The 15,519-nt window shown below is 43.2% G+C and overlaps 3 protein-coding genes across 6 annotated transcripts in view; 2 read left to right on the forward strand and 1 right to left on the reverse strand.

Annotated features, from left to right (window-relative positions):
• The first annotated feature begins 62 nt into the window (after positions 1 to 62).
• On the forward strand, positions 63 to 2,688 carry LOC118504893 (pickpocket protein 28-like). 2 transcript variants are annotated; one of them, XM_036039953.1, is made up of 5 exons: positions 68 to 430; positions 517 to 780; positions 851 to 1,277; positions 1,341 to 1,885; positions 1,946 to 2,688. In XM_036039953.1, exons 1-5 carry the CDS (start codon positions 201 to 203, stop codon positions 2,214 to 2,216), a joined length of 1,737 nt encoding a protein of 578 aa, XP_035895846.1. In that variant the 5' UTR covers positions 68 to 200; the 3' UTR covers positions 2,217 to 2,688. The 2 variants fall into 2 exon arrangements, with proteins under 2 accessions (XP_035895845.1, XP_035895846.1); XM_036039952.1 differs by having other exon boundaries at positions 63 to 430; positions 851 to 1,885.
• Positions 2,689 to 2,859: 171 nt separating this feature from the next.
• On the reverse strand, positions 2,860 to 5,518 carry LOC118504895 (probable cytochrome P450 6g2). Of its 2 annotated transcripts, XM_036039956.1 has the most exons (8): positions 5,240 to 5,497; positions 4,852 to 5,182; positions 4,592 to 4,779; positions 4,385 to 4,521; positions 4,223 to 4,317; positions 3,877 to 4,160; positions 3,505 to 3,807; positions 2,860 to 2,986 (listed from the first exon to the last, which is right to left on the reverse strand). In XM_036039956.1, exons 1-7 carry the CDS (start codon positions 5,464 to 5,466, stop codon positions 3,525 to 3,527), a joined length of 1,545 nt encoding a protein of 514 aa, XP_035895849.1. In that variant the 5' UTR covers positions 5,467 to 5,497; the 3' UTR covers positions 2,860 to 2,986; positions 3,505 to 3,524. The 2 variants fall into 2 exon arrangements, with proteins under 2 accessions (XP_035895849.1, XP_035895848.1); XM_036039955.1 differs by lacking the exon at positions 2,860 to 2,986 and having other exon boundaries at positions 3,412 to 3,807; positions 5,240 to 5,518.
• A 674-nt stretch (positions 5,519 to 6,192) lies between these two features.
• LOC118504896 (protein N-terminal asparagine amidohydrolase) overlaps positions 6,193 to 15,519 on the forward strand; it is a 34,683-nt gene continuing 25,356 nt past the window's right edge. Inside the window, exon 1 of one of the 2 annotated variants that reach the window (XM_036039958.1) lies at positions 6,193 to 6,459. The gene's annotated coding sequence lies outside the window, so the exon portion shown is untranslated. Of the gene's footprint in view, positions 6,460 to 10,107; positions 10,427 to 15,519 lie in introns of those variants that run through there. The other variant, XM_036039957.1, reaches the window with a different exon arrangement.

A 15,519-nucleotide genomic window follows, 5' to 3' on the forward strand; every position in this document is an offset into this window, starting at 1 on the left:
CACTTTAATTAAGAAGAAGACAAAAAAACTCATATTGAAGCTTTCATAGTTTTGTATGCAAATTTTATGCAAAAATCAACCCGTACAACTCGCCCAGGGGACTACATCTCCCCGTATAATGTTTACTGCCGCAAAATAATTGTTACCTGTTAAGGCTATCCCCATGGTACGCGGAAGGACATCACGATACAGACGGACGAATGAAAGGACTTGCAGCGAATCGATACAGATACAGAAGGCTGGTTAGTTTACTCGTAGCATTACACCGGTGCAAGTGTTCCGTGCGTGTTCCAAGCGTCCCGATGAAAATGGGCCCCGGCCAACGAAGCCGTCGATCCGTCCGGGCGGAAGTGTTCCAAGAGTACTGTGCCAACAGTTCCGTCCACGGTGTGCGTTACTTCGACCGTGATGGGCGCACGTCCTGCGAAAGGTGCATTCCGTCCGTGCGGTGGTGTAGTATTACAGCGTCTTTAACTGCATCCTTCTTCCGGTTCTACGCCGGTTTCATTCACGCAGATTCTGGTGGGCAGTGGCCTTTCTGCTCTCGATGGCCGGGTGCGGCATCATGATTTACAAGACGTACGTGAAATGGAACCAGGCCCCAATCATTGTTACCTTTTCCGAGAAAACCACACCCGTGTGGGATATGCAGTTTCCCGCCATCACTATCTGTCCCGAGACGAAGGTACCGGCGGCGAAGCTTAACTTTACCGGTGAACTGAACGGGCTGCTTGAATCGTTCCATTCGTACGCCACCAACAGCACACCGGATGATGATGTGTAAGCATTTTCGGTTGAAGCATTACGCTTGAGCGAGTTTTAAGCAAAGTTCTATCGTTGTTTCTGCTAGAATCGAACAACTGAAAGCTATATCGCAACTGTGTAATATGATATTTCATTCGGGCAATCGTTGGCTCCGGCGCGTGAACGCCACCGAAGATAATGTGGTTGATGTGATGAAGAACATGTCCCTCGACCGAGATGATACTCTGGCGGTGTGTATTTATGGCAATCAGTACACCCGGTGTGAACCGCATCTGAGGGAAACGATCACGGAAGAGGGTATCTGCTACACCTTCAACATGTTGCCTGAGGATGAAATTTTTCGCAAAACTGCCCTACACACCGAGTACAACTACACCGAGAAGTGGACCGATTATTGGGGATACTTTGAGCAGCTGACGACGTATCCCCTGTACGCGGTAGGAGCGGGACTTCACGCTGGGCTAACAATCTATCTCAAGCATTCGCAGGAGGACACCGACTATCTCTGCACAGTATGTATCCTTCCAATGTCCAGGTGTCGTATGTGTTATCCTCTTTCTGGGCTTCTCCTGCAGGGCTTCTCCCAAGGCTACAAGCTGATGATACACGACCCGGACGAATATCCGCAGGTCTCGCTCCGTAACGTACGCCTCCCATTCAACCACGAAATCTCGATCGCGCTCAAACCCCAAATGATCACCACGGCCCAATCGGCGGCCGACTACAGCTGGCAAAAGCGGCAGTGTTTCTTCAACCACGAGCGTCATCTGCGCTTCTTCCAGATTTACAACCAGCAAAACTGTGAGCTAGAATGTTTGGCAAACCTGACGCTGGAATTGTGCGGATGCGTACGCTTTTCTATGCCACGAGCGAACGGTACGAAGGTGTGTAAACTGTCGCAATGGGAGTGTATGTTTCGAGCGCAACGGCTACTTGGACCATCGCACACTCTGGAAGAGGAGGAACCGTGGCATGACAATCTGGTTGAACTGGTGGAGGGATGTAACTGTTTGCCGGGTTGCAGTTCGGTACATTACGATGTGGAAATAACGCAGACATCACTCGATATCGAGAACTTTTTGAGGGCAAACAACGAGCTAAAGAGTTACAAAATGGACAAGTAAATGGAGATAACGTCGAAAATAAGAATATCTAGCTAAATGTACTAACTCCCTTTTAGATACTACATAACGACGCTTGCGATCTACTTCAAGGAATCGTACTTCATCACCTCGAAACGATCGGAGCTGTACGGATGGGTTGACTTTCTCGCCAACTGTGGCGGATTGTTCGGACTGTTTATGGGCGTGAGCATACTGAGCTTGTTGGAGATCTTTTACTTTCTCACAATCAGACCATTTTCGGTCCGGAGGAAGATACGGATAGCGGAGCAGCGTCTGCCGAACGAGGTCCACAATTCTTTGCTTGCCGTTGTTACCAAGGTTGAATGAAGACGTTTAGTTATTGTATAATTCGAAGTCCCATTACAATGAATTCATGTCATCAGGCAAGTGAATAACGCTTTAAAAGTTAAAATATCATCAATCTTTAGCTAAGGTCTTTTTTAATTTAGTCATGTACAACACCAGCTCTGTACAAAAAGGAAGAATAGTATTTGAATTATGGCTAACCTACTTTTAAGCTAGTAATCTTCAACTACAAGAGACCCTCTGAACTACTTCGTCTAACAATTTGAGCCTTTTGAATATCTCTGTCTTTATCATCGGCATACAGCTTTATACTAGTGCTTTACAGTGGTTCCTTCTCTTGAGTCTTGAGCATCTTCCCTTCCAAGAACTTTTAAGGGGACAACTTGTCGGCTTGGGAGTTTATGTCATGCGTTTATGTCTAAAAATGATGCCTCAGCATTTCCTCCAGGGTTGTACAACAGAAAAGTCGATAGGTTTTTTCGTTAATGAGGACTTAATTCTAGATGACACGAGGACTCTTCGGACAACTTTCTGGTCTTAGTTAAGAGCGCTGGACTGTCAATCATCATCGTCCTCCTCGGTTTCTTGTTTCAGGAGCAAGATCATTTACAAGAGCCGCAGTCTTCTTGTTCCACTATAACCTCACAAGGTCTCGGACTGCCATGTCTGGCTTCCTGTGACTTGATTTGACTCGTAGCTGGATACTCAGTCCTACGTAGAACCTTGGTCCTGTCGAGTGATACCGGTGCCACTATCGGCTCAGCCACCGAAGTACTCCGGCATAAGATCTTCTGAAATAGTAAGAGTCATAGTAAGAGATCTTAACTTGGTCTAATCCATGAATAGCATAGAAAGCAGTTCTGCAATATAGATTCCTTTTTCCCACACAATGTGCTCGATATGCCCATGACAATTGTATTCTGAGTAAGGAAGACTGGAAGATGTCCATGCCGCAGATGGCTTGCCGAAGTGTATCGGTTGATCGCGCTTCTGTACAGAAACTGGAAATTTTCTCTGCATGTTTGAGATCTCAACAGCCTTTGGAAGACTTTGCAGGCGATATATTAAGTGTCTAGATATTCATAAGACTTTTTATTCTAATAAACTTCTAGATCATAAAAAATTATAAACCACGAGTAATCATCCGACAAAACACCTGTGCAGTAGATTAGGTCCAATATTTTCTGCAGTCAAAACTATTCTGGTATTATGATTGTTTTTAAATCCATTTCACACTATTTCTTATAAACGTTTATTCTTGCCAAAAGCAACATTTCAATTAACACTACCACCGACATGACTAACTTACCGCGCCAAACAGCTTACCCATTATCGCTTTTCAAACACAATTCGCAACCCATCCCGGGCCTGATAAACGAAGGATCGCGAATCAATAGCGAACGGTTTATCGGTCGGACCAACCGTAACACGATAGTTTAGTACGAGCTTCGCCAGCGCTAGCTTCACCTGTGCCTGAGCGAATCGCATTCCCAAACACATGCGTGGCCCTTCACCGAAGGGTAAAAATATTGCTCCCTCGTGCGTCACTTTCCGGTCCGGGCTGAACCGTTCGGGATCGAACGTTTGCGGTTCTGGATAGTACTTCGGGTCCCTGAAAGGGAAGTTCAAGGGAAGGTTTACTAGTCATGCTTTCAGTAGGTAAACAGCCAGCAACACTCACATATGTATCGCTAGCACGGGAATTAGGATTGGTGTTCCTTCCCGTACGTAGATGCTCATATCGTGCCCAGTCGCGTCCCGAAATCCTTTACGCATGATGTACTTCTTGGTGCAGACCTTGTGCATCGTCGCTGCCGGTGGATGCATGCGTAGCGTTTCGAGCATTACCCACTCCAGATATTCCATTTGCAGCAGCACATCAAAGTCCAGGTTGCCATCGTTGGCGTCGATATGCTTCTTAACTTCGTCGTGCAGCTTTTGCTGTACTTCGGAACTCTTGGCTAGCTAAAAAGATTCGCTAATTAAATGGATTTCGTAAGTGATTCCGGTAGGCATTTAAAACTTACTCTGTATAGGGCAAATCCTAGAACCACGCTGGATGTTTCGAAGCCCTCGAGAAACACTGTCAGTGCTTGGGCAGTGATTTCCGTTTGAGTTGTGTCTACAAAAAGTACAAATTGGTGATTGCGATAGATACACCAAGAGGCTCCAGAGCAAGTCAAACTCACTGTTCTTGTCTCTGCTCTTGAGGAACGATTGCAGGAAGTCCTCCGGTTCGGAGTCTTTTTGCTGTGTAGCCGATCGTTGGATGATGAGGTTAGCTACCAGCGATCTTATCCATTGGTCTACCTCCTTCAGAAGAAAGCTGCAATGTATAGACAAAAACAGGTTCTTCATGAGGTAAAGATTCCAATTGATTCTAGCTAGCTACTCACGGCACCGGGATCCACTTCGCAATGGTTGGAAGAAACACGGCCATCATCGTCTTGATCGTGGCCATGTGCGACGTCTCGAACACACGCCTTCCCATGCGCCGGAATTCACTTTCCCGCTCCGAGAAACAATCGCCATCGATGCTGAACGTACAGGCGACTACATTTTGAGTCGTGAAGCGTGCTGCCACCTTCAAACAACACCACGGGCTAGATTAGGATACATCCTAACGAGCTGATAACTTTATCCGCCCAAGGCTTACCTCTTTAGCCTCGAACTCGTGCGCCACATGACGGCCGATAAATGCCACAAACGCATCGGTCACCGACTGCATGACCGGGAACAGTTGCTTAATCTTTGCCCCGGTGAACGATGGCGTCAGCAGACTCCGGGCACGCTTCCACCGATCACCGGACACCATGAACGGTTCGTGCGCCAGCAGTGGATCGTGCGTAACGTCCAGCAGGAAATCGTTGGCCGCAAAGCATTCGAAATCGCGCGTCAGTATGTTCTTCACCAGCACCGGATCTTTCACCATAATGGCGGGCGTGAAAATCTTAAAGTATCCCACAAACGGCTTGTCTGGAAAGGCACTGGAAAACGCGATCGTGATACTATTCCGGTTAGAAACTATTTGTCTGTATACTTACTTATACCAATCGCTTGCCAGCTCGCAGATGTGTTTCTTCAGCGTTAGCGTAGGACCCAAGTTTCCCGTAAATAGGGACGGCTTTGGATGTGGCACTCCATCGATTTCCCAAAATTGGTAGTTGTGCCTCACCAACCAGTAGAGAAGCCACACAAGACCAAAAACCGGCACCGCCAGTAGCGGATTGTGGTAAAACAACCCCGCTAGCAGAAAACCAGAAACCAACATCGTGCCCCGATGGCTAAACACAGACTGAGCTCCGGATTCGTATTCGCCTAACTTTTCCAGTTGACTAGCGTAGACACGATAAGATACTGGAAGGTAAAGCATTCCGTGCGATTAAAAATAAAACAAACGATAACATTCTTTTTAATTCGAATATCGAATTATCTTTACGTAATCGATGAATTGCAATTATTGATAAGAAAAGGGGAAATAAAGGCTTGAGACGAATTACGTTATCTAGGCCGTTTTTGTTTATATTTAAAAAAGGGCTGGTTGTGCACAAGTTCTTGTGCAATTTGCGTGCAATATGAGCTATTGATATGATATTGTTTTCAAGTATTATTTTTACGATCAAAATCGTCCTGAAGTGTTGAATAATAAAAAAAACAAAGGAAAATATTTATTCAACACCGCAAAACACATCAAACTTGTTTATTATTCAATACAAAATCGTGATAATGAACATTGTGAACGGGTTTTTCAAATGCAATGCAAGCTCTCTATTTTCCAAGCACTCAACCTGCTTTTGTAAACGTCATGCAGAACCAGCGCTATCTTCACCATGGTATTTAAAATTTAAACACGAGCTGTTTCTATTTTTGGATGATTAAATAAATTACTTAAACAAATTTAGTTGTTTTCATTCAATTTTATTTTATTTTTCACAAACGTTCATAAATATGCTAAAATATTCAAAAAGTAGCATTTCAAAACCAAAAATTGTCAAACACTCCTGTCCGCCGGACGAACCACTGTGGACGCGTTTTGTTATGATTTCTCGTCAAGCAAATGTTTTCGTGCCTGCCAGCTGATCGGTTCGTGAGTAATTAAATTTCTGGAGTTTCGTCTTTTTTCGGTTCAAAGTGTGTTTTAGGCCATGTGAAAGTATATCCTAACCAGTGACCAGTGCTAAAGAGCTTAACTTCATATAAGTTTAGTCGTAGAAAATACATCCAGAGAAGTGTGTTGTTTGCTGAAAACGTTGCTTAAAGAAAGGTAAGTAAACTTTATCTTACAATACTTCCACAATCAATTTGCTATATTCACGTGAAAGCAACCTTGCTCACTAAAGGCGCTGAGGCAAAACCAATTGAAGAAAAAGTGTGATGCAGCAGCTTCAACTGCGTGAGCTCGGTCTGATAAGCAAAAACCCCCGAACCCGCTTCGATCGTTGGAACGCGACAATCGAGTCCGAAACTACCCTCATAAAGGAAAGCATAAAGCACTCTTATCAGAGCTTTAATAACCTTATCCTTTTTGTCCACGTTTATCCTTCGATCGGCATTTTACTTTTTGTCCCCTTTCTTTGAATGTCTCACATCATCCAATCCACCACGATCAACCCTTATCGATGACGGGTTGTGCAAACCCGGAATTTCTTTCACTCTTCTTCCACTGTCTTCCATTGTCTGCAGCGTTTGCGATCGTTGGCAGCAAAACGGGAGGAAAAACCCGCCAGAAAATAAAGAAGAAAGGGATCAAAAAGTGCATCGATCGGAAGCGGCTCACCGGTTTCTTTTTAAGTTGCTGTCCTTAATGTTGTTCGTTCTTCTTCGAGACGCACCAAATGTTCGTTCGTCTGCCTTCAGCGGACAGGAAATGAACGGTCAATAAAATTTGAAACGTACGATAAATGTATTTTATTTTTGGGACATCGGTGCACCGGAAGTGCAGTTTGCAGACGTGACGCGATGGCGACGTTACTTACGAGGGATCCGTTTTGAGGTCATTCGATACAGTTTTTGTTCTAAAAACATCTTCAGATAATTATTTTATTTTATGTTTGTAGTAAGAATTTATATCCTATACGATGCCACATGCATGAGGCCAGTCTTCTAGTTGGAACGAGGTTAATCCAGGCCATTTGAGCACCACCAGTAACACCTTGCTGCAGATAATCAGAATAACGGCACCCGATCCCATTAGGCCAAATTATCACAACTGCGCAAACCACAATTTAACTGTCACGATATTGACGGTACGGCTCCGATTCCGCTATACCGTCGCCATCGCCAATGCAATTCGCTGCGGTCCTTCTCGGTAAGCAAATAGTAGCCGAGATGATGCAGCACGACGATCCGACTGGGGCTCGAATCGATTGTGGGTAATTTGTTGTGGCCGATGACGTGGTCATCATTGTGCCTGATCGAGCTCGTTGGTCAGGTTGGCCCTGGACGACCTTGTGCACCTTGCGTGCCGTAGAACGGGGAGACGGTACCGGCAGCATCATCGCCATCACTGCTGTGGAAGCTTTCACGATGATGAGTTCAAGATATCACTCGAACCTTCCACTCTTCCAGTAAGCCACTTTCGGTAACGTGAACGGAACACTTCAACTTCTCGGTGAGCTCCGAACTTTGAATTATGTTCCTGATGATTGTTCAATACGATAGCGCACGCTTACACAAAAAAAAATCCCCCAGACATTTCTGGACTGGATGTGGAATCGTTTTCCTACCACATAATAATCCGTCCGGGCAGGCAATCTACCCCTACGAACGAACAATCAAGGCCACCAAAAGGGTAAGGATTTGCACTGTCTGACTGCCAGCGAAAATACGTTCTTCAACGTGCATCTCTTCTTGTTTCGGTGTGATCGATACGCGAATGTAAATCATTTGGCCACCGATCAGAGATCATCTGGAGCGTCTCTGGATGGTAAATTATACCGCCACGAACCACCGCGCACAAAGGTGCCTTGGACATGAAATTATCACCTCATTCACCTCATTGAAGTGCAATTTGCATTTTCTTTTACCACTTTCGGAGCAAGAGTCCGCGATTTCTGAGGTTTGAAATTTGAACGCTGGAATACTCTACTCCTACAAACATCGGGGAAATACTGCAGCTCATTTAGTAGTTCGGTCAAGAACGACCGGTTTTTTTTTCCTGTTTGAATTGCAAGCATCGTTTTTCGAGGAGGATTTTTAAACAGTGCTCCAGTGTAGCATACTTGAGCCTATGAGGTCTTAACGAGCAACCACAAGCAGGGTGCTGAGTGTAGAGACAACATTTGTCATGTGATTGCTGGATGAGCAGCTAATACAGTGGCAAGCGTGTGTTCCTGCTGTTTAAACAAAGCAATAGACCATAGATTGTTGCTTTTTTTAGTTTATCTTGTTTTACGTATGGAAGTATTTTAACGACGTGTTTGATGATTTTCGAGTTGAAATCCTGCCTGGTGAATCATCTGTAACCTTTAAAATTTGATTGGGAGCGTTTGGATTTTCAAATGGTAAAAAAATAGTTTAAAATGTTGATATGCAAAAAATATCATTTATTTATTGGTCAATTTATCTTTTTTGGCTATTAGCCGTATTTTCTGAGGAAAATTGGATTTTTTATATGCCCAGTTCTATTTCTTCTTTTGAGTTATATTAACTGTGTCCTATGGTTATGATGTAATAATCGCATAAATTATATTTTTATAGACAAACAATTTTTTTTATACCCTATAGAGTTGGTTAATGATATAGATATATTATCTTTCTTTAATTATTTAATTAAATATTTTATCTTTTTATATTTAATTTGAAACATTATTGAAAAGATTTGAAATTATAGTGACCTACATGATGTTATGTTTATATACATTTTTCAACCCTAATAATCGGATTTAGATATTGAAGAATCCGTTTAGAATTTTGTTTCTTTTCAATTACTTATTATACTGGCTCGTTAGATTAAAATGTATTTCCGATCGTTCTATGAAATATTTTATTATTATTTTAATTTTATTATGTTTATCTTTATTTGCACATGCTATGTTGCTCATTTAATTGTTATTAAATTATTTGTTATTTTGGATTATAATGTTCTCCCAATGATATACTCTTCTACTAAAGTTTTTTAATTCAAATTCCTGTGCGCAGGACTAGCTATCCTGTGACGGGTAAATAAAGGCAAGAAATGACAATGACAGGCAAAATTTCTTGAGGTTTTAGAGCCAAAGAAAATTATTGTTTTTGCTAAACATGTTTTGTTAAACAAATTCTATTCTTTTCAAAGGTTGTTTTGAATGAAGTTGAGATTTTATTGCTTTTAATTTTTTATGGTGTATCGTAAATATTTCCATTATAAATTTCATCGTGAATTTCATGTCATAAATTTCTGTTTAAATGTTTTATTTATTTACAGTCTGTTTTCTTTTTTACTTTTTAATGCTGGTGTTTTACTACTTGCTTGTATGTTTTACCAGAAAAATCTTTCTGAAACTATTTTATATGAAAATTGAAATGTGTCTTCTTTGTCACCATAATTCACTGCATCAATGTGTTGGCGTTGTGTCGGGTTTTATAAAAAATTCAAAACAGTAAACTGAACCTTCTGTTAAAGTTACTTCATATTCTCGTTAAAAATCGAACGAACTTTCGCGCTATCCCAATTCCTCAACCCAGTTCCACCGCGATAAGCTCCGGCTCACCGGCCCGAACCCGCCGGCTAAAATGTCCATTAATCCGACTGCTTGCGTGTGGTTGTATGTTCGTATACCACATCCCAAAAGCGGTTCGGGTTCGTCGTACACTCGGAACAGTTCCGAAAGACCGACATCGTTGTGCGCCTGTGTGTGTAGCAATCTGGAGCTGTGGCGGCAACAAAAACCGGAGCGTACTTCCAATGGTGGAAGCTTTCGCTCCGCTCAGTCGCAGTCCGATATTGTACCGATCCGGAGGTTGGTCGCTGCTCGCGTTCCGTGGTTCGCGTTACACCGGTTAGCAGGCAAGGATCGTGGTTTACGTGTCCGGTGGTGAGATCGCATCGAACGTCTCGGCCGTTGTTTGTCGTCAGTTCTTCGCGGGTGTCGTGCAGTGCGTGTCCAACCGAAACAAAGTAGGGCATAAAGCATTGCGCGTGATGGTGATTTGCATACTTTGTTGCCAAGTGCCGGTAACTTCCGAACAGCGCTAGTTAATCGTGCACGCAGTTTACGCTGTCGGGGGACATCTTCTGGAGACATCTTTTAGTGAGTGTTTATGGTATTTATAACTATTAGTAATTTATTTAAAGGCTAACCGCATGGTTTCTTGAAGTTAAACAGAGTACTGGACGGTGTCATATTAACTAAAGACTCGTATATGACGAACATGCTAGATCCTATTGTGATGTCCATTTGGTCATCATTTTCCCTAGAATATTATACGAAATTTTTGAAATTATCGTTGAGCAATATCTTCAATTTGAAGTATGTCCGTGAATTTGCAACAATGCATTCAAATAGATCAGCTTGAAGCTGACATGCTCTTGGCTGTAACATGCCTCTCCAGGCACCATATACTTAGTGCTGCATTGCAATGAATCATTCCCGAGTAGAAGGTTGTGTTCCTCATCACATTTAGCTGCTCATTGGCAACTCCTAGCAAAACCTTCCCGTGCATTCTAGATACGTCGTTACTATTCCTCCTTCGACCGCGCGCGATGTTGCGGAAATGAACGGACAAAAACAAGGGCGCGTACCAACTGGAGATGAAAAATTAAACTCCGCCACTCTTGTTGGACGATGGAATCCGGCTGAACGAACCGTGCACGAAGGAACCAAAACCCCCTTACAAACCAGTGGGCTAGGGGGAACAAGCTGTATACAAAAGCCTCCGTCCCGACCGGTGAACGATAATAATCTTCCTTTCTGTGCCGTGTTTTGCCCTGGCGAAGAAGGCAAGAGTAAATAATATTTAACATATTCCAAGTCGCTGCCGACTACTCTTGAGGAGTTTGTGTGGTTGTTGTGGTGTCGGTGGCTTACGCTGATCTGCGAGCTGCGTCGTCTGATCTGGCGCGTCCCGGTAACTGCTATTTGTCGTCTTTGTAGGGAAGAAAAGCTCTAGGAAGCTGCACCGTATTGCTACTATTCCAGCGTGCGCGAAGCTAACGTTCCGTCGGTTTAAAGATCTCTGAAGCAATGGATGGGTTCACCGCCAAGAGGAATGGAGTTTGAGTAGGGAGCCGGGGTAAGACCGCATGGTACAGCAGAACAGCTGAAGAAGTAACAAGTTTGCCGTCGTACGCCACGCTTCGTTCTGCCCAGCTTACAGAACAGCCCGCCGGAGAAGAAGAGTTGAAGCACACAAGACAACACAGCAAACACACACACACACACACCTCTCCGGTAACCGCGGCATCGGTCGAAGCAAAATGAAACTCCCATTCGAGGGCGCGGAAACATTAAATCGCCTCCATTGCAATTGCGTTTGCGGGAATGAGGTGGATGAGGTCTGCGCCGTCTATCACCCTGGAGGCGAATCAGTCTCCTCGGTTGGTCTGTTTGTATCCCCCCAAGAAACACCAACAACAACTTAAAAACCAGGGCTGTGGGAGCATTGGCTTTGATGATGAGCGAGCGAGAGTCCACCGAGTGCAGTGCAGATGATTTGTGTGTGAAGTTAATAGCCGATCACTTTTGACAGCACTTCGGCGAAAATTCTTTGAGCTAATTGCATTACAGGAGGGTAGCTTCTTTCGCGGGTGTGTTATGCAAGCAGCAAGAATGTGCAGCAGCAGCAGCATTGTGATGGAATGGAATGAGTTACACAATAGCAAAGAGAGATGAAAACAGATCAAGATTAACAACAAGATAATTACAGATTTAGATACAAGGTCTTGGTAGAAGAATTTCCTCGAAAACGTCTAATTTACTTTACGCCTCCCCGTACGTAGGGTTTGACTACTTTGCTACGGATAAAATTAAGTAACAGAAAACCAGAAATGGCAGGCCGAGACCTCTCGAGGTTGTAGTGCCAAGGAAGAAGATATACCTAGGTCCTTGAAATAACGTCATCTATCATATTCAATTTTTTTTTTGAGGCGTTTTTTTGTTGGACAGTCTTATGCCTACTTTTTAAATTTGATAACAAACTAGCTCGGATTATAAATTTTATAAAAATCATTAAAAAAAATTGGGGTTTTTTAAGGTATCTTAATTTCATTTCTATTAGAGATTTTAATCGAAGGCAATGATGATTTAATTGTCAAAAATCACAAAAATGTGATAATTATATCTTTTAACAAAAACATAACAACTTCTTTCGAGTCTCACTGCATTTCGTTATTTTTTTCTTTGAAGATGTTTGTGAAATCGAAAAAATACATGTTTAAATTTTTAGTACTACTTAATTACTTTCTAGATACGAGCACAGTCTAATGGAATTTTAACTTAATACTTTTATTAAAAACGAACTAAACCTTTGTGACATTTTTCTTCTACTTGTTTGGCACTACAACCTCGAAAGGTCTCAGTTGGTGATCGATTAGTTCCGAAAAAAGGAAAGGAACGGAACTGGGTTCTAATGGACCAGTTCGTTCTTATTTTGCCAGGTTCGTTAGTTTTTGTCGGATTCGTTCCATTTGTTAGGTTCGTTCCTTCCGCTAGATTCGTTCCTTTTTCATGAACCTGCCAGGTTCAAAATTTCTAACCTAGTTCCGATCGTTTCTTTTGAGAAACAGAACGAACCTACCAGGTTCATTCCGGAACGCTCATCACTAGTCTACCCCGACCGATTTTGATTTGGCTTACTGTAACTGGATTTTACTCGAAACAGACTTGTGAGACCTGCTATGTGGAATTTGATTTCCACATAAAATCACTGATTTATGTGTTAGTTGTTGTTATTTAGTTATTTAGTTGTTTTATGATTTGATTTTTTTCATAAAACAACTGTTCACATGTTTATCACAATGTGCCATTCGACGTAAAACAACAATAAAACGGCAATTTTTTTAAAACTTTCAAATAATTCATTATGTACTTAAAGGATTATATAAATGAACTGGACAATAAAGATTCCTTTAAACATGTTGCAATTGGTTTCCACATCTTACATAGTCAATCAAACATTATTCTTAGCAATGTGTCATTGTTTTCTCATATTTTTAAATAGTATTTTTAGTTCATTATCACTGATATAATTCAGAAAAATATTTCCGCATTTATTGTTTATATCGAACCATTAAGCATTTAATTTAAATATCCACATCTTCTTCTCATTACATATCTTCTAGCTATTTCCCATCATCATTTAAAAATTTCAAATCATTTGTCTAACTTTGTTGCTTTTTTAGTTATGATTAAACATGTTTTTATTTACACTTCTTTTTGATTTGTTTACCATCTCTTCATAATTTATACAATACCGCTTCGAGTCCACTATGCACTGCCTTCAATACGCCCGTTGCAGGAAATTTCAATGCGGCGCCAAGCGAGAAAAGGCATCCATTTTGGACTTCTTTTCCATATCCATCTCCTTTTTTTTGTCGGCTCTTACTCCTCCGTTGTTTATCTACACCAGCGCGACACTTGCCAAAGGTATATTCATCTTCGTATGTTGTGATTTTCGTTTTGCTGTTGCCTTCTTTTGCCCATTCGCCCTTCGCCGGTAAGTACCATTATGGAACGCTGAAGACACTTGAGCGTCGGTTGTTTGGTTGTGTTATCCATTCCGGCCGGGAATATGGGGGATCATAAAATAAAACACATCACCGTGCATCTCTTAACCGCACCGGCGAGAATGTGTAATGTGCACCGTCTTGTTGTTGTCGTCCCCAAAGCTCCCAAGTGGTGGGGCTCTGGTTGTACCGAAAATTATGCACCACCGATGGACGCATGCTCGAGAAGCGGACGACGCCATCGGTGAGCTAGCACGGGAAACGCCGCTACTAAACTGAAGTACAGTGACAAACCGGTGACCACAATGGATGAGCATTTGAATTTCAATGCTTCCTTTTTTCTAATCTCAATGCGCCCGGTTTGTCCCATCTCTTGTAGTTTCGTCCACATCCCAAGATTTATGTGAGGTTAGACGTGCTGCCTGCGTGTAACATTAGTCGGAGGATTTTCTAAAACCCTCACGAAAAACCGGCCCAACTACAGTCGACCCTTGTTTGATTAAACACTTCAAACGGCACCCCACTCTGTTTTTGCTTAATTTGATAATTTATAATAGCAAAAACCGGCAGAACACGAACAAAAAACGGGACAGCAAGACGGCTTCGCAAAAGCAAAGTAATGGAAAGTAACTAATAGTATTATAAAAATTAGTCAAGCTCACCCGCTCGCGCCCAGGTTCGCTGCGCTGCTCACTAGCCCTGCGCGCGGTGCAATAAAGCCTCGACGGTGCAGTGAAATATATATTCGCAATTAATCTTAGGCTGGCAATCTTGTACCACCGCAACACAAAACCACGGTTACCGTTTTGGCGTCGTTCGCCGGTTTGGAACGATGTGCTCCGGCCTGGGGGTTTCTGTGCACACAGCATCTTCGCAGTGCGCTGCGATAAGACAAAACCCAAAGGCAAGAAACACAAAACATCCAGCTCCTACTTTTGCCTACTGGAGCCTTGAGCCTCCAAACCGTACGATGAACCGTGTGCAGGGTTGGGAGGGCGAACTGCAGCACAACAGCTCCCATAGATGATCCAGCTGCAGGACCACAAGAACCTAATTCCTAGACGACGGACCCATGGTGGCAGGGACGGGTGCGATACTTTATCGCGACCGACGTGCTTCTTATTGTGTTGGATCGAGTTCGAGGTTCCCGTTCTGTGTTGGGCCGTGCTATCGACGCCAGATCAGTCCGGAGCTCACTACTCCAGCAACTTTAAAGCCCGACGTGAGACCTCTACCGCCGATGCAGAGGGTGGGGGGGGGGGATTTTAATGGCGAGGGATTTAATTCTTGCTCTCCATACGCTGCCGTACCAGATGATCCGTAGCAAGCGCCACAAGAAGATGTTTCACCCACAGCTTCAACTACCCTGTTTGGATCGTCGTTCCGTTCCATTTAATGGTTTATGTGCCCGTGCGCGAACCTGCCACGGTTCGATCCTCTGGCGATCGTTTTCTCGACTTCCTGGTCGGGGAAGGTAGATCTCCCCCCCCCCCCCCCAGTTCAAGCGCAATAGCGTAGCGAAATCGAACCGAACTGACCTTTTTTTTAACGTTGCTGTTGTGCCCTGCTTATGGCCACCGGTGATGTGATCCGGTAACAGTGCATTGCATTGTTGGCGTGAAGTGCATTTATGTTCCCTACTTTGGTAGAACACATTTACGACACATCCCTCTATTGGGG

Source organism: Anopheles stephensi, chromosome 2, assembly GCF_013141755.1.
Source record: "Anopheles stephensi strain Indian chromosome 2, UCI_ANSTEP_V1.0, whole genome shotgun sequence".
Classification (NCBI taxonomy): Eukaryota; Metazoa; Arthropoda; class Insecta; order Diptera; family Culicidae; genus Anopheles; species Anopheles stephensi.

What these genes read in the sequence shown, in the direction of transcription:
- LOC118504893 (XM_036039952.1), top strand. Translation starts at nt 201, where the DNA reads ATGAAAGGACTTGCAGCGAATCGATACAGATACAGAAGGCTGGTTAGT. An exon ending in AGCACACCGGATGATGATGT is followed by an intron (nt 781 to 850) that starts GTAAGCATTTTC and finishes TGTTTCTGCTAG; the next exon opens with AATCGAACAACTGAAAGCTA. An exon ending in AAGAGTTACAAAATGGACAA is followed by an intron (nt 1,886 to 1,945) that starts GTAAATGGAGAT and finishes ACTCCCTTTTAG; the next exon opens with ATACTACATAACGACGCTTG.
- LOC118504895 (XM_036039956.1), bottom strand. Translation starts at nt 5,466, where the DNA reads ATGTTGGTTTCTGGTTTTCTGCTAGCGGGGTTGTTTTACCACAATCCG. An exon ending in CAAGAGCAGAGACAAGAACA is followed by an intron (nt 4,318 to 4,384) that starts GTGAGTTTGACT and finishes TACTTTTTGTAG; the next exon opens with ACACAACTCAAACGGAAATC. An exon ending in TAGGATTTGCCCTATACAGA is followed by an intron (nt 4,161 to 4,222) that starts GTAAGTTTTAAA and finishes GAATCTTTTTAG; the next exon opens with CTAGCCAAGAGTTCCGAAGT.